At 44.7% G+C, this 17,904-nt stretch overlaps 1 protein-coding gene across 1 annotated transcript in view; it reads left to right on the top strand.

Annotated features, from left to right (window-relative positions):
- fat4 (FAT atypical cadherin 4) overlaps nucleotides 1-17,904 on the top strand; it is a gene marked incomplete at both ends in the record, with an annotated part of 133,775 nt that overhangs the window by 82,402 nt on the left and 33,469 nt on the right. Inside the window, 4 exons of the mRNA XM_083890634.1 lie at nucleotides 69-330; nucleotides 1,443-1,793; nucleotides 4,012-4,934; nucleotides 6,770-6,944. Coding sequence (XP_083746760.1) covers nucleotides 69-330; nucleotides 1,443-1,793; nucleotides 4,012-4,934; nucleotides 6,770-6,944 — 1,711 coding nt within the window. The remainder of the gene's footprint in view (nucleotides 1-68; nucleotides 331-1,442; nucleotides 1,794-4,011; nucleotides 4,935-6,769; nucleotides 6,945-17,904) is intronic.

Below are 17,904 nucleotides of genomic sequence, written 5' to 3'. Positions count from 1 at the left end.
ACAACGTTTTCCCACTCATCTTTAACTTCCAACGTTCTTATTTCCCATGTTTTTCCCCCCCCCCTCAGGGTCCCAACGCTCTGGTGACGTACACCATCATCAGCGGGGCGGACGACAGCTTCCGCATCGACCCGGAGTCCGGCGACCTCATCGCCACCAAGAAACTGGACCGGGAGCGACGGTCCAAGTATTCCCTGCTGGTGCGCGCCGACGACGGGAAGCAGTCGTCCGACATGAGGCTGAACATCACGGTGAAGGACGTCAACGACCACGCGCCCAAGTTCTCCCGTCCCACGTACTCGTTCGACATCCCCGAAGACATGGCGTCAGGTACGGTCTACTCCACGCGTCTTCTAAGGCAAAGGGGTGTCAAAGTCAAATGACCTGGGGGCCAATGAACAGCTAGTATGGTCAATAGGGGGCCGGGCCTAGAGAACAAAAAGTAGGGGGGGGAAAAAACAACTTTCGTCAACTTTTCGATGTGTCTAGCTCATTTACTAAGGGTGCAAATCGACAAAATTCAAAAAGGCCGACTTCCTGTTGAGTTGAGGACATGCTTGGTCTTCCCGCCAAATTTCAGGGAAATTCGGTGGAATTCAATCTATGCCGGAGTTATAGGGCAATTCCTGTATCATGGCGGATGGTTGAATTTCGCCAATGGTTGCCATGTTCACGCCGTTTTGAATCCGCAAAACCATGCTAACATTGCTCCTACATAGATTTGTACAAACGTAGTACATAGATTCGCAAATAGCCAAAATGGACGGCGAAATTCAAAAAAGGCCGACTTCCTGTTGAGTATGGTTTTTAAAAGACAGTGAGGTTGTGAGCCATGTTTTCATTATAACATAATAATAAGTGGGGGGCCGCATGTAATCGATTGGGGGGGCCCCGCATATGGCCCGCGGGCCGGCAGTTTTACTCCTGTGTTCTAAGGTCATCAAGTCTTTTGGGAGCAACGTCTTCTGTGTCATTTTACAGGAATAATTTTCCCTTCAACTGTCTTTCGAACACGATATTTACGACCGTCGTAGCTCTTCCAAATCCACTCAACGTGGGGAAAATTGAGGGTTTAATCGGCGCAGATGACAGTAACTGATATTTGATTTATGTGGAAATCTATCGTCGACCAGCGGGATTTACAGTAACACTGACAAATATCTGGCAAAGCTCCTTAATCCCTTTCATTGTTTCAATAACAAGGCAGAAGGGAAAAGAAGTTTGGTACTATACGATAAACTCAAATGAGCTTTTTCCTCATGACATAAAACACCACTGGCTCCTACATAGCGTTTTTTTTTTTTGTTATTTTAGCAATTGGCAACACAATCCCGAAGTCTCTGGTATTAATAAAATCCCATAATAACCCCCTGCGGGTACATTAAAGTCAGTTTGTTCAGTAGGGCAGTTAAATCTAAACTTTCTCGCCGTGACTCTCGCAGGCTCCATCGTGGCGGCGATCCTGGCCAGTGACTCTGACTCGGGGGTGAACGGCGAGGTCACGTACTCGCTGGAGGACGACGACGAGGACGAGACGTTCCTCCTGAACCCGGTGACCGGCGTCTTCAACGTGACGCGGCCCCTGGACTACGAGTCGCAGCAGTACTACATTCTCACGGCGAGGGCCCAGGACGGCGGCGGGCAGAGCAGCGCGGTCCGGGTGTACTTCAACGTGCTGGACGTCAACGACAACGCGCCCGCCTTCAACGCCACCGCGTACGGCGCGTCCGTCTCCGAGGGTCTGCCGCCCGGGTCCAGCATCATCACGGTCGGGGCCAGTGACGCCGATGACGGTACGTACAAGTAAATAAAGAATACGTTTTAGCCGAAAAGAACCAATCAGAAATTAAATTGTATTCCATTTTCCTGCCTTTTTGGACGGCTTTAAAACGCTGAGGTCATTTAGTTGGCAAGCGTATCCAGAGCAGAATTGATGTAATTGTAGCCCATGTCAACGTTTTAGCTAGCTTAGCTCTCGACTCAAAAATTAATCCAAAACCGCTAAAGTGGCGGTCATCTCTGCTTGTGAAGTTTTTTTATTAGTGAATAAATTTGTTAGATGACCTAGAAAAGGGGCAGCTAATGGCAGAAATGTACAGGAAGTTAGCCAAATTGCTAACACCAGCTTTAACGTTTGAGATGTAAAATACAGTGAAATACGATATAGTGATTAAAATCTGACGGAAAATTAAGATAAATTAAAGATGTGTCAATGTGTACAACAACAACAACAACAACAACAACAATACATGGAATAAGTGGAGGGTGGCTAGTTAAAATCCCAGTGCTAGCCACTGCTCCCAGCTTGTGTCTGTTCTGCTGATATTTTTCAATTTTTTAACCTCCTTGTGGGTTTTAACGTTATTATATGCGTTTATTTTTTTTTTCTTATCTTCTTTTTTTGTCATTCCCTTATGGTTGTTTATTTATTTCTGTGATACTGTACAGTATGTGCTACCCCCCAACTCAAAGATGACATGGTACAGCTCAAGGGGACGTACCAAAAACAAGTCTTTTTGCTTCCGTATGTGCTGCTACTCTGTTTGATTTGACTCTACTCAAATATAAGGACATATTTTAAACACTATACTTAGAACGAGCATCAGGAAAAGCTGCATTAAGCCACAGAATGTACATCACGTTCTAAATTGCTGTTAAATCCCAGCGATGTCAGTATATTTAAGGACAATCTCAGTGTGAGAATGTCGAGCACGGACGCGCTTTACTTTCAGATCGGCGCATAAATCAATCGCGAGTTACCCGGAGCAGATTAATTTAATGTTGGCCTGTCATTTTGTTATGAGAGTCGGTTCCACAGCAGCTTCTCAAACCCTGCATTTCATTTTGTATTTTTTCCTTTTTTTTCATGTCGCACCACGCTTGAGCGACTTGATGAAAAATAGCATCTTTAGCGTATGATTAAGTGGCCCTGAGTTTATTTCTGCGTTTTTTTTCGGGTGGTGGGCTCTGTGTGTTTTTTGCGAAATAGCCGCGCGGTATCCGAAAACGGTCGCCGCCACACTCTCCTCCTCCGCTGTAATTACCGCTTCGCCGAGGCCCCAAAACGTGGTCACGTTGACCTACATTCCTGGGAAATACGCTGAACTGGTTCTCCGCCGGAGTCTGGCTTCATCCCTCCTCCACAGTCCGCGTCTTCCTCACAGATATACTGCCGCCGCTGCTTCACCGCAGTCGACATAAAAACGCCTCCATTGTTAGCGCTTCCTAAAGCCGTGACCTTTGACCCCACCCGTCAGACTCTGTCTCGAGACGGCCGTAGAGCCTAAACTCCAGTGGAAGTAGCGCTCGAGCTTTTGATAAGGGATTACTTGCGTACTGTAAAATACACAGTGGAGTGTGGGAAGGTGCGGACGCTTTCCACATGAATACCCCGTTGAGTTGAATTACAGACGCTCAATTTAAGCTCATTTTAACCCTCCCCCCTCACACTTCCAGTGGAGTGGTGCGGATTAGGCCCGATTTCAAGGTTAGGTTGGTGCACTGTGTCAAACTTGTCAAACTTGACTTGTCATTCAAATTAATGTCTCAGTTGTAAGGGACTTCCCACAAAGACACAATGGCACTATCAGTTCTGCCGCGGCGTTCCCTCTTGATCGCAATCTGTCACGCCGCATGAATGGATCCGTCCACTGTGGAGGACAAGCGAGGCCCCCCCCCTGCTGCTCCACATGTACAATATGTGGAAATGGATGTTGATAACATGCATGTAGGTGCTTCGTTCCGACACATTCAGCAAATTTAACAATTGCGTCTGGAACAATGGATTCCTTTCCAAAGAAATATCCACTTTTGACCTCCGCTCCAATGATATCTGTGTTGTTGTAAAGCAAGGTCGTATGAAATGATAGAAAGCATTCCGCAGATTAGCTTAAATAACAAAAGAGGGAAAGCACCAGTGAAGAGCGTCCTTCAACACCGCTCCTCTCAAGAAATGCTAATTATTAATAGAATATGTGGTTGCTTCAAACTTGCTCTCTGTGTGTTTTCCAGGCCCTAATGCCCAGCTCCTCTACAAAATCGCCTCGGGCGATTCCCAGGGTCACTTTGTCATCACCAAGGAAGGGGTCCTCCAAACCAAGAAGGCCTTGGACAGAGAAACACAGTCCTTCTACAACCTGGTGATCACCGTCAACGACCTGGCTCCGCCTCCCATGACCCGCTTCACCAGCACCGCCCAGGTGTCGATCATCCTGCTGGACGTCAACGACTGCCCGCCAACCTTCACCTCGCAGAGGATGACCTACATCCAGGAGAACACGCCCGTGGACACGGTGGTGTTCACCGCTCAGGCGGTGGACGCCGACAGCGGACCCAACAGCTACGTCGAGTATTCGCTGCGAGGACCCCACGGTAGCAAGTTCAGCATCGGCACGGTCGACGGAGACGTCAGGTTGGTCGGGGAGCTGGACCGGGAGGAGTTTTCCAACTACACCCTCACGGTTGTGGCCACGGATAAAGGAGAACCCGCTCTGTCGTCCACCATGGACGTGACCATGACGGTTCTGGACGTCAACGACAACACGCCGAGCTTCTCGCAGAACATCTACGACATCGAGATCGAGGAGAACACCTTGACGGGCACGGACGTCATCCAGGTGTTTGCTACGGACGCGGACGAGGGCACCAACGGCCAGATCCGGTTTTCAATCCCGGGAGGCAACAGCAACGCTGATTTCAGGATCGACTCGGTCACGGGCGTGATCTCCGTGGCCAAGCAGCTGGACCGCGAGGCGCGCTCTTCCTACTCCCTCGTGGTCCAAGCGGCGGACCGCGGCAGCAGCCCCAGGGTGGACCGCGCCACGGTCAACATCGTGCTGCTCGACGTCAACGACTGCTCGCCCGCGTTTGAGCTCTCCCCTTACACCGTCAACGCGCAGGAGAACCTGGAGAGCCTGCCGAAAAACATCCTGCAGGTCAGTGTGTATTTTGTTTTTGTCCAAGCCTTCGTTGAATTGGAGCGGTCAGGACGTCGTTAACATTCGCAGACAAGACGTCCCGAGTGGGAACCCGACAGAGGTTTGAATGACAGTCCTGAAACCTCAAACAGGTCAATGCCTTAACTAAATTTGTGCTAATGCTAACGTAATAAGTGCAGGTATGCGAGCAGTATTTGCACACTAAACCACTCAGCACGGCGGTCTTATTTTGTCAAGTGGCGTGACAAATATCTGACAGAAATGAAAATTATACGTGGCTGCAATTTGCTTTGCCCAATTTGAGCTCCGTGGGCTTTTGACTGAAATATGAAACGAGGCTAAGAGGCTTGATGAGGCAATTAGGATCCGTGATGGCTACCACCTTGATGACTAAATGAGCCATATATATATATATGTAGTTTTTCAAAAAAATGGAAACACTTGGTTTCCAGTGAAGGGGGGGCTGTTCCATTTACCTTCTGAGGAAATGAGGGAACAGTTATGCGAGGAGATGGAAATGGTGCATATGTGGTCGGGTTTTTTTTTTTTATTTTGCCACACAAGAGCTCACATCTGTGCGCTAACCTGGCGCTGCCTGTCTGTAGCGTGCACGACAGGAAGGGCTGGGGAACCCACAATGCATCGGGCACAACACTGAGCGAGCGAGTTAGACTGGCCAGAAGCTGAAAGAATGTCTGGTCTTGAGTTCCAAAGGGGGGTAAGAAACCTTTCGTGATGCTCCGGTTTCCCGTTTTTTTTTTTTGTGGATTCCCTGGGAAAGTCTGATTAGACAAAGTGAATAAGTAACGATCTTCCTTCCCCCGACAATTACCTTCATCATGCTCCTGAGCACCGTGATGGTAATTAAACCTTTAGCTGCTTCAGTGAAAAGACTAAGTAAGGGTGGTGGTTAGACTGGGTCTCTCCCAACCAGGGTTTAATTTATGTGGTTGTAAAAGGAGCAATCTGGTCCTCGCAAGAATGCTCAACTTTCAGAATTCCTGACGTGAAGTTTTAAAAAAAGACCGTAATCCAGCAACTAGCAGCTAGGTCATTTGGCCGGTGCACATAAACGTCAACTTTTTATGCACGTTAGGAGCCTAAAAACACGGGTTTGTCTCCAGTGATGGAATATAAGTACAAGTCCTGTACAATTAAAGGTACTTTACTTTACAAAAGACCATCAGTAGACGCAGCACAAGTAGAGCGAAGTCTGTTTTATTAGCTATAAATAAGCTAGTAGCTGAAGCAGTGTCAGTTTTGTTTTTAAATGGTATTTTCCACTATGTTACACTGTGAAATGGTGCATTATTATAGAGTTAATAGCTTAGTGAACATTACTGTATCAATAATAAGCAATAAAACAATACAGGATGACAACAATAACATTCTGTATTGTGTTAGCATGGCCTTTGAGTTCAAGCAGTTTAAATGCTAACGCTAGCATTGGAAGTAGTGACATATTTGATGTAAAATATCTGCTTTTAACGCTTTTATTAATAAGAATTTTAGAAACGTTATGAAGTACAATTACCAGCCAAATATACTCAACGATTAGTTTTACGTAGCCTCCGTGGAGAGAAAAGTGGTTTTAAATGCATTCAAATCAATGAGCAAAATTTCACATTTTTATTCCTGAACTGTCAAGGAAATTAAATCACTGGAAATATCTCAAATTCGTATTCGAGCTCAGCGCATAAAATGTCCCCGTTTTCCAGCGCCGATGCCAGAACTGCAGCTCCCACCAGCTTTCCTGTTCCATTTATCCCAAATAAACATTTGGTTTCTCGAAAATCTCCCTAAAGGCCCCGTTTTCTGCTTTTTTTCTCCAGGTCGTTGCCAGAGACGACGACCAAGGTGCCAACGGCCAGCTGAGCTACATGCTGAGCGGCGGCAACGACGAGGGCGCCTTCAGCCTGTCGTCCAGCGGTCAGCTGAGCCTGACCCAGACTCTGGACCGCGAAGTCCGGGGGAAATACGTCCTGCTGATCACAGCCACCGACTCAGGTACGACGCCGCGGCGCTGGAAGTTCTCGGCTGTTTGACAGGCTTCCTTTTTAAGTAATGGATGGATTTTTATGCTTCCTCCTGCGGGTTATGTTTCTGTTTATAGTGCTCCAGGATCGGTTGTTTATCATCCATAATCTGCCGGTTTCTTTGTAATGCGTCCCCGCGCGGTCACAGTTGAATTACGGCAAACATATTTTTGGGGGTATTCGGCCGGTCGGAAAACCGAGCTGTAAAAGAATATTGTATGTCAACAAACAGCATTTCGATTTCACGGCGCTCTCTTTGTGTGTGTGTGTGTGTGTGTGTGTGTGTGTGGCACAATAATCCAAACATCCAGGAGTTTTTAGTTTGCAAAATTTTTTCTCCAGTGATGGAATATAAGTACAAGTCCTGTACAATTAAAGGTTACTTTACTTTACAAAAGACCATCAGTAGACGCAGCACAAGTAGAGCAAAGTCTGTTTTATTAGCTATAAATAAGCTAGTAGCTGAAGCAGGTTTAATGGTATTTTCCACTATGTTACACTGTGAAATGGTGCAATTTTATAGAGTTCACTAATAGCTTAGTGAACATTACTGTATCAATAATAAGCAATAAAACAATACAGGATGACAACAATAACATTCTGTATTGTGTTAGCATGGCCTTTGAGTTCAAGCAGTTTAAATGCTAACGCTAGCATTGGAAGTAGTGACATATTTGATGTAAAATATCTGCTTTTAAAGCTTTTATTAATAAGAATTTTAGAAACGTTATGAAGTACAATTACCAGCCAAATGTACTCAACAATAAGTTTTATGTAGCCTCCATGGAGCGAAAGTGGTTTTAAATGCATTCAAATCAATGAGCAAAATTTCATAAGCTAGTAGCTAGCTAGTAGCTGAAGCAGTGTCAGTTTTGTTTTTAATGGTATTTTCCACTATGTTACACTGTGAAATGTTGCATTATTATAGAGTTAACAGCTTAGTGAACATTACTGTATCAATAATAACCAATAAAACAATACAGGATGACAAAACAATGCCATTATGTTAGCGACAATTCTTTAGCGTAGCCTCCACGGAGGGAAAAGTGGTTCTAAATGCATATATTCAAATCATGTATTATATATTATATACCCATAGGTTTTAGAAAAAAACAATTAGCAATATATCACATTTCATTCCTGAACCGTCAAGGAAATTTCTGTTTATATTGCTCCAGAATCCGTTGTTTATCATCCATGATCTGCCGGTTTCTTTGTAATACGTCCCCGCGCGGTCACAGTTGAATTACGGCAAACATATTTTGGTTATTCAGCCGGTCGGAAGACCGAGCTGTAAAATAATATTTTCTCTCTACAACTAACGTCAATGTCAACAAACAGCATTTCGATTTCACGGCGCTCTTTTTGTGTGTGTGTGTGTGTGTGTGTGTGTGTGTGTGTGTGTGTGTGTGTGTGGCACAATAATCCAAACATCCAGGAGTTTTTAGTTTGCAAAATTTGTCTCCAGTGATGGAATATAAGTACAAGTCCTGTACAATTAAAGGTTACTTTACTTTACAAAAGACCATCAGTAGACGCAGCACAAGTAGAGCGAAGTCTGTCTTATTAGCTATAAATAAGCTAGTAGCTAGCTAGTAGCTGAAGCAGTGTCAGTTTTGTTTTTAATGGTATTTTCCACTATGTTACACTGTGAAATGGTGCATTATTATAGAGTTAACAGCTTAGTGGACATTACTGTATCAATAATAACCAATAAAACAATACAGGATGACAAAACAATGCCATTATGTTAGCGACAATTCTTTAGCGTAGCCTCCACGGAGAGAAAAGTGGTTCTAAATGCATATATTCAAATCATGTATTATATATTATATACCCATAGGTTTTAGAAAAAAACAATTAGCAATATATCACATTTCATTCCTGAACTGTCAAGGAAATTTCTGTTTATGGTGCTCCAGAATCCGTTGTTTATCATCCATGATCTGCCGGTTTCTTTGTAATACGTCCCCGCGCGGTCACAGTTGAATTACGGCAAACATATTTGGGTGGAAAACCGAACCGTAAAAGAATATTCTCTCTCTCTACAACTAACGTCAATGTCAACAAACAGCATTTCGATTTCACGGCGCTCTCTTTGTGTGTGTGTGTGTGTGTGTGGCACAATAATCCAAACATCCAGGAGTTTTTAGCTTGCAAAATAGCGGGTGTTTTTTTATATATATATATATATATATATATATTCTCATTTCCCCCCCCCCCCTTCAGCGGGTTCGATTCAATAGCATCCTCTGTTTATTTGGATACGGCGGTAGAGCTCGTTATAGCCAGATAAAAGGTTAACTTGTTATTGCATGGAGGCCATTTAATGTGCAGTTTAAAGGAGCACATGCGTATCCCCGTTGCAGCCAAATCACATGGTGTGCCAGTTAAGTATATGTTTCCCCCCCCCCCCCCCCTTCGGAGCCGCTCTGGCACGGCCGTCACGGTCTGAGGGTGGTTCCGTTTCATTCCTGGACTGGGCCATGTGACCGATTGTTGCGCCGCGTGTATTTTTGACCGTGCAACAAGCTCTTTTTGGTGAGAATTGGGACGATGATGATGATGATGATGATGATGAATGGTTGAAAATGTGACCGTGTGTTTGGATATCTGTCATTTTTGCGGCTCAAAAAAACAGATCATAAACACTTGAGTTGCAGAATTGTTCTCCTTCTTGAGTTTCTTTCTTGCCTCATATACTGTTTAGAGGTTCCTCGCCACATGGACAAAGTTACCCAACATACTAATTAGGATTTGATCCCTTTTTTTTTTTTTTCGTAGGCTTGACGAGGAGTCCATATTTAGATCCCTGACAACAATTCCAAAATATTTTGACAGGACATCTCAGTACAATGTTGGTGCAAGGAGCAGAAAGAAAGAGGGATTTTTTTGGGGGTGTAGAATATCAAAATATCAAAAAAAAAAAAAAAAAAAGCCATAATCATAGTTCAGGCCAAATTACCCGGCAGCATTTTCTCACATTTTTGAGGCCGAGACAGTGCAGGGAAAATGGTTCTCCCAGGCTCGATCTGGCAGGAAAACGTGGAAGGTGGATGGTTGCAGACATGTCTGCGAGGCTGCCGTCTACCATGACCCATTTTTTTACAACCGCAGACGTATTCGTCTCCACGCGCTGAACAGTCCCGCTTCTATCTTCCCGTGCTAACAAACATGAGGAGAATTGTGTTTCAAACGTTGCGAGTGCTACATGAGCTCAGATAAGGCAGATGTTTTTTAAAAAACCTCTATTCCCATAAATGACTCGGGCAGAGCTGCACGTGTGCCTGCCTGTGTGTGGACGGATAGCGATAGCCCGCCCTCCACCCGCCCTCCGCCCGTCCGTCCGTCCGTGCGTCCACCTGGAACTCCTTCAGACCTTCTCGGTGTCAGTTAAAGTCATTAAATGTGGCCTGAGCCGGGATTCGGGAGCCACAGAAACTGATGGAAACAAAAGAAGCTGGTTTTTCATAATGGCCTTTGGGTTTTTTGGTGAATCTGGCCGAGCAGAAGTCCTCCGAAATGTGGCTTCCATGCACATAAAAGTTGTTTTTTTTATACGCGAGAGGAAACCAAACGTGTGGATTTTTTCTGCTTTTCTCTCTGTTTGTGTTTACGGAAAAGTTGTTTGCAGTTGTTCTGAGGTCACTTAGCTGTTGCAGATACAGGAAGATAACTGGGGGTCTACTACCCCCAACATCTGGATCAGCTCCGGGGCAAAACCACCCGATTCCTGAGCCACTGCTTAGCATCATCCAAGTTATGCCTGCATGCTCGGAAGAATGTAAAACAATGAGATCTCCAACAGAGTTGCACAATAAAAACGCTCTTTGCCAAAGCTCATGTTTTGCTCGAAGCGGTCATGCGTGGTTGTAGGAAACGTAACTCTGTGCAGATTTCAGCGGGACCGACCGTGGGTATCTGCAGCTGATAAAACACCAGGATGTCTGTTAGCAGTGCTTAAAAAGCGTCTCCTTCTTGTTCCGTGTTTGAAATTTTTCAATTATACCAAGACACTGGGGGACAACTTCTTCCCTGGCATTAATTATCATAGATATATAGCATTTATTCTGGTGTCCTCATCCGTAAAAAGTCAATTTTTACTCCAAAAAAAACATGTGGAATTGCGACCAAATAACTCCTCAGATTAAAGGATCAGTGTGTTAAAGGCCATCTTTGTCTGTTTCAAATAGCCAAACTCGTGCTCACGTCCACGTCTTTCATGTCTCTCTGGCACATCGCTCCATAGTGTCCCACTGTTTCTATATAATGTATATGGTCCTTTTCGCCCCCCGGTGGGTGAGGAGGGGCAGCAGCAACGACCGCTTAGCAGATCAAGAATTTTAATGACCAGGCCCTAATTAAAGGCGGCATCTTTTATTCTCCCTAAAATGGCTCCCACGGATCCGGTGCATATGTAAAACCCTAATACTGTGTCATCCACATTGGCCCCGGACAACGCAGGACAAGTAGACATAGAATATCTATGTCACTACATTAATACTATGGTGTTGTTTTCCAATGCTAGCGTTAGCATTGAAACGGCTTCAACGCAAAAGCCATGCTAACAGAATACAGAATGGCATCGTTTCATTGGTTATTATTGATACAATAATGTTCACTGAGCTGTTAAATCTATACTAATGCACCATTTCACAGTGTAACACAGTGGAAAATACCATTAAAAACAAAACTGACACTGCTTTAGCTACTAGCAGAAATGGCGAGTTCCAACAAAAATAACCTCGTCATCGGCCTCAAAAAAATCCTTGTTTTCACCACTGTTTTCTTTTCTGAAAACAGAGAGAATCAACTAAACTTTTAATATGCGCTGAAAAAAAAGTATAAACTTGCTAAAAAAAAAAAAAAAAAAATTATGTTGAGATATCACGTTTAAAACATTTGACATCACATAATCTAAATTATTAATAAAAGTTAATTTTTATTATTTTATGTTGATGTAGACAATAATACTGCACTTGGCCCAACCTTAATCCAAATGATTTTCTAGCTAGCCATCGCCAAAGCTAGCTTGCTAGCTAGCTATCTTAAATTTGGCTACTCTTTGCAATTTTCACAACACAAAACACTGAAACATATCCGCGATGTCTCTAAATGCAAAAAGAATGAGTCTCACAATCAAATCAATATTTTTTTATTACTTTTTTCAGTGTGAAGCTGTAACGCTCATGTGGACACAAACGGATTCTTAAAACGCCGTTTTAAGTCAAAACACGCTCAGCAAATCCATCCATTTGTGTCTTAGGAGTCAAACAAAAATAATACGGCGCATACGTAAACACTCGGTAACCCGGTGTTAAAATGGCATCACTGTCCAGTCTGGAGTGGCAACACGAGACATGGCCAAATAAAATATCAGGTTCCTCCAAATGAACTTTTAACAGCAGAGCAGTAACATTGTGGATCAGCTCTGAAAAAAAAAACAACAGCTCTGCAGCAACAATGCGGTCTCTTTTCCACTCGCTGCTGCAACACTTTAACAATCGCTGGATCTGGATGTTTGTGTAAATAGCTCTGGTAAAGAAAGGTGGTGCGGGGTTGGGCTCTGGCGAGTTCCACTTCTTAACGATGTTTATTCGCTTTCTGTTCCTCCGAGGACCAGCGTTAGCAAAACAAAGCTCGTTTTCGACGTTGTTCACACTTCTCCCAACGTCATATTTCACGTTTGTACAAGCCCAGTATGAACATTATTGACTCTTTCCTATGTTTCTCAGTCGCCTTAAATAAGAAAACAGCTACTGGACCGTGGACAGATGCTAAATGGGATTTCTTCAACAATGCGGAGGGGGGAAAAAAAATAAAAGCACCATTGTCATAAAAACCCACAGTAAAAAAAACAAAGTCACTTCATTACATTTTGGCCACGAGCTGGAAAAGCGGAAAAAAAAAAAAGCAGCACTTCTCGTCTGTCGATATGTTTTCCTTGTCTGCCCGCAAACTCCTAAACCCACCGGCTCTCACATATGGGGATGAAATTATGCAAAAGCATTCATATGTAGCACTCCATCAATAACTCCAGAGATTGTCATTATTATTATTAGCATTAGCATTCACCTCCGCCTCGCTTTTGCACACGGTGTAGCATCAGAGATATCCCCTCTTTCATTATTATTATATTAGCATTAGCATTCCCCTCCTCCTCTCTTTTGCACACGGTGGAGCATCAGAGATATCCTCTCTTTCATTAGCATTAGCATTCCCCTCCTCTTCTCTTTTGTACCAGTGTAGCATCAGAGATATCCCCTCTTTCATTCTTATTATTATTATTAGCATTAGCATTCCCCTCCGCCTCGCTTTTGCACACGGTGTAGCATCAGAGATATCCCCTCTTTCATTATTATTATTATTATAAGCATTAGCATTCCCTTCCTCCTCGCTTTTGTATACAGTGTAGCATCAGAGATATCCCCCCTTTCATCATTATTATATTAGCATTAGCTTTAGCATTCCCCTCCGCCTCTCTTTTGCACACGGTGTAGCATCAGAGATATCCCCCCTTTCATCATTATTATATTAGCATTAGCTTTAGCATTCCCCTCCGCCTCTCTTTTGCACACGGTGTAGCATCAGAGATATCCCCTCTTTCATTATTATTATTATTAGCATTAGCATTAGCATTCCCCTCCTCCTCTCTTTTGCACACGGTGTAGCATCAGAGATATCCCCTCTTTCATTATTATTATTATTATTAGCATTAGCATTCCCTTCCTCCTCTCTTTTGCACACGGTGTAGCACCACAGATATCCCCTCTTTCACCGCGTCCGCTTGTTAACTGTGAGAAAACCTCTGTTTGCCTGTGTTATATTTGGCAAACGTGGCGGCGGCGCAGCCTCGCACCCCTGCGCTCTGCGGGGACATTCACAGGGTCGCATTAAAAGAAGCTTTGTCGCAAAGCAACAGGTTCTCAGAGGCAGAAAAATGTCAATTTTGCTTCAGCCGAGGCCAATTCCCCCCCCCCCCCCGCGCTCTCCCTTCTCCCCCCCTGAGTAATGGTGTTTTATTTATGCGGTCTCTTAAGAGCACAATCTAGCTGCAGTCCATAAACCGTAATTAACCGTTTAGCCTTAAGCTGCAGGGCTACAGATGGGCTGTCTCATGAATTTGCGCATTCATCCGTCTTCCCCCTTAAGTCAACTTGTCCCTGAACTTCCCAGGTTGTTCCCGTCGTTCCGGGGGCTTTGTCCCGAGGCTCGGTTCCGCTTTTTAAACGATCACAATTGTGTACATAGAGTGAGGGACGAGATAATCTCTTGTGTCAGCACGGACACTCAAACCGGCTTCTTAGCGGGCGGCTAACGCCACCTCGCTTGCCTTTTTCCCAGGGACGTAGGTTGCCGCTGCGGTAGCTCGTAGCAGCTGCGGCGATCAGAAAACACGCAGCTTAATCGTCATTAAGACGTGTGTTTGTACCCCCCCCCCCCCCCTCCTGTTCACAGAGTGTGGCGGCAAGCACCGTCATCCAGGTTCATGTGATTTGTGCGGTGGTAATGGACACTGATAAGGTGCTTAGACGCTAACATATGCTTACGCCAGACAATGCTCTGTGGGTCTGAGAGGCTTAGAGAGGAAACTGTCTGTGTGGAGCAGGAGGCAGCAGATGGGTCAGGACGTCCAGGTCCAAGCTCGTCCATTTGGGTGCTGGTATATGTTTTTTGGGGGGGGGGGTTACTGTGAGGTCTCAGACCTGGTATTAACATCCGGACTCAGTCACTCGTGGCATTAAACTGGAACCATTCAAGATTTTTACCCTAATCTAACAGCTTCAGAGTCATTGTATTGTTGTCGGGGAGATCAGGTTGTCTGTCAGAATCAGGAGGTCGCGCAAAGTAACGGGTCTTGCGTGAAACACCTAGAGCTTTACGGCATTAAAGGCAGCAATAGCGACATTTTAGACGCTCATTTCGGTAGAGTTCTTAGAAAAAGAAGCAGAGAAAACCGTTGTCAGAGGAAGTAAGGAAGTGGAAGAGGAAACGACTGTAGGGGGGAGCTTCAGCGAGAATAAGGTGAAGAAGCGATCCAAAGAAGACAGTAAAAGATCGGATCTGGCTTCTCGCGTCATCCTTTATTTAAATACATACTGTACTGACATCATGTCCGTTCACGACGCCAAAATTAAGTTTTTTAGTGAGTTTCATCGTCCGCCGTCAGTGCGTTTTAGCATGTGTGAAAGCTATACACTGCTCTACTTACGCTGCTGCAACATGAATTAAGTTTTTTACTCTTTTACAGTGGCTGCAAATGAATCAACATGTAAAGTAGTGCGGCGTACGTTAACGGCATTAACGTCCGTTAATGCTCCAGTTAGGCGTGCTAACGGCGCTAAAGGAGCTAGCGCAGCTAACGCTGCTAACAAAGGTAACTGGTAAACGTTGCCTGGACTCCGTCGTCACGTAAACATGACGTCACATGTGTCTTTTTCCGGTCAGTTTTCATGGAAGCACGTCATGGGCTTGACGCAGTTAACGCTAACACCGTTAGCGCCCCAGCACTAACACAATGCCATAATCACAACTGCTCTGCACGCGATCAGATCGCCGAGAGTGGACGTAATGCACGAGGTTCTTGTGTAACGTCGACCTACCGCTCAGCTCCGAACCGCGTCGCTCACACATGCGACGGGGAATGTGTTTAATGAAGTGCTAACCGTATAGATTCAATTAAAGCAGGGAGGAATCCTCACGAGGCTCAAGATCGCTCCGAGCTCTCCGCGGCGGATTTAGCCGAGGTGCACTGACGCCAGCGTCTTTTCCCGATTGATCCTGCAAGCGTAACAGAGTGCTCGTGGGATAAAAGCAGGGTTATCTGAATACCATCGGGCTGAGGTCTTCCCCCCGTGGAGGAAACCATCAGTCCAGGAGACGAGCGTTATCACCGGGACTTAGCCCTCGGATTTACTCTTTATGGTAACCATACCACTTCAGAGCTCAGAGACTCACAGCGCGGCTCTCTGGGGGGTGAAAGAAACCACCTCGTGGAAACAGAGTACCACAAGGTTCCACTATTTTCTTTACTGATTGAGGGAACGTGGACCCCCCCAAAAAAAAAAACCCCATTTCCTCGCGTGTAATTACAACAGAGATGAAAATTGGATAATATATATAAAAGAAAACGACGACGACGCAGTTTTCCAGGCCCCGCCGCAGAAATGCTGTTGTGAAGAATGTTGTTGATAACGTCGTCGCGAGGCCGTAATCGCGGCGTCAGGTCAGGTTCTCGGCGATCTGCTTTCCTGAGTGACCTCAGATTAACCCGTCTGAAATGAGATTACGCTCGTGTGGCACAAACTTCAAACCCCCGAGGTGAGGTAGTGCCTCGATTGCCTTATCTGTTTCGGTGTGGCTTACCAACGTGCATATAAGCCGCATACTAGCCCTTTATTAGTAAATGTTAAGCACGTATTAACACCTTATGTAGGAAAAATCTTAATACATGTCGTAATAGAGGTAGAATAAGGTTACTGATTACTAATAAAGGGCTAGTATAGCTACTTATATGTGTTAGTAAGCACCTAGTTACTGGTGAATATGTGTTTCCTAATGTAAACACTTGATAATAATGATAATAACACAGCATAGAGTTAACAAAGTGTGTTGGCAAAAGCACCAAACTCATCGCCAGAGACTTGAGAAAAGCCATAAAACTACCAAATACAGAGGAAAGTATGAATAAAAAAAAGAGTGGTGTGATGATTGCAAAAGGTAAACTGACAGATTTTTGGACAAAGAAGAAAACTATTAGATTTATTTCCAAAAACAAAACAAAAACAAGCAATTAGGGGGAAAAAAGTGTCAAAGGAACAAACAAAAATACTCAAAGTAAGAATCCTGATACGGTGGTTCTAAAATAACGAGAATTAAACAGGAAACAAACAACTTTAACAAAATAAAAGACAGCAGGAAGTGGCCCCACGACACACAATAAGAAACGACTTGAAATATAAAGAAGTCACGTCTCCACCTGATCTGATAACATAAGCTCACGTTGCTGACAAGCTGTGAAAGTGATCAGTATTAAAATGAACAGGAAGCACGCATTTTTTTTTCCGGCTAGAATCAATAAATGTGTGAAAATCCCGAGAACTGCGGCATAAAAAAAAAAAAAAAAAGAGAAAGAGTAAAATATCTGGGGATGGGATCTACCAGTGGAAAAAATTCCTCTCTAACCACGCGAGCATGGCAGGCAGCCGCCGGTAGGCAGCCGACTTCCTGCTGCAAATTTCCACCCTCGCTCCCTCTCTCCCTCCCTCTCTCTGTCTTTCTCTTTCCAACATGAAGTCATTTGTCGTGGAGCCCTGTGCCAAAATTGTGCATTTCCACATTTAGGCATCCATTCCATCCCTCTTCCTCCTCCTCCTCCTCCTCCTGGAGGTGACACCGCTGCATTTGTCTAAATCATCGACCCTGACGCTCTCTGCTCACCCTCTGCCAGATTCCAGCTAAGACGATGATGGCATCTCTCAGCACTGTTGGAGAGCATTCCTCTCCTGTTGAGTCACTCAACAACAAAAAAAAAAAAACAGAATTGAATTCTGTCGACAGAAACTATGTTGGGATTGTTTTTTCTTAGTCTTACAGGTACGGCATCAGTGTCAGCAGTGACTTTGTCCCTTGGTGACAAAAGGTGCTGCAGCAGGTCAAAGGTCACCCAAGAGAGGAAGTTCGTATCGCTCTCCCCGAGGCAGTAAACAGGCTGTGACATCACTTCCTGTGCAGTGTTTTCTACACACACACACACACACACACGGGTCTGCAGAGTTTTTCGTTATTGTTGTTAGGAAACTGTTCAAACTTTACCTGACCACAATTCACAACTTTTAATTAGAAGACTCAGAAATGAGGTTCCGCCTCACGAGGGACCGGGTTTTTCGGTCTCCGGGACGAGGTCAGGGTTAATGGGTAGAGAAAGTACA

This window comes from Microchirus variegatus (genome assembly GCF_963457635.1).
Source record: "Microchirus variegatus genome assembly, chromosome: 6".
Classification (NCBI taxonomy): domain Eukaryota; kingdom Metazoa; phylum Chordata; class Actinopteri; order Pleuronectiformes; family Soleidae; genus Microchirus; species Microchirus variegatus.
Note: the sequence above shows the minus strand (reverse complement) of the source record. Positions and strands in the feature narration are given on the sequence as shown.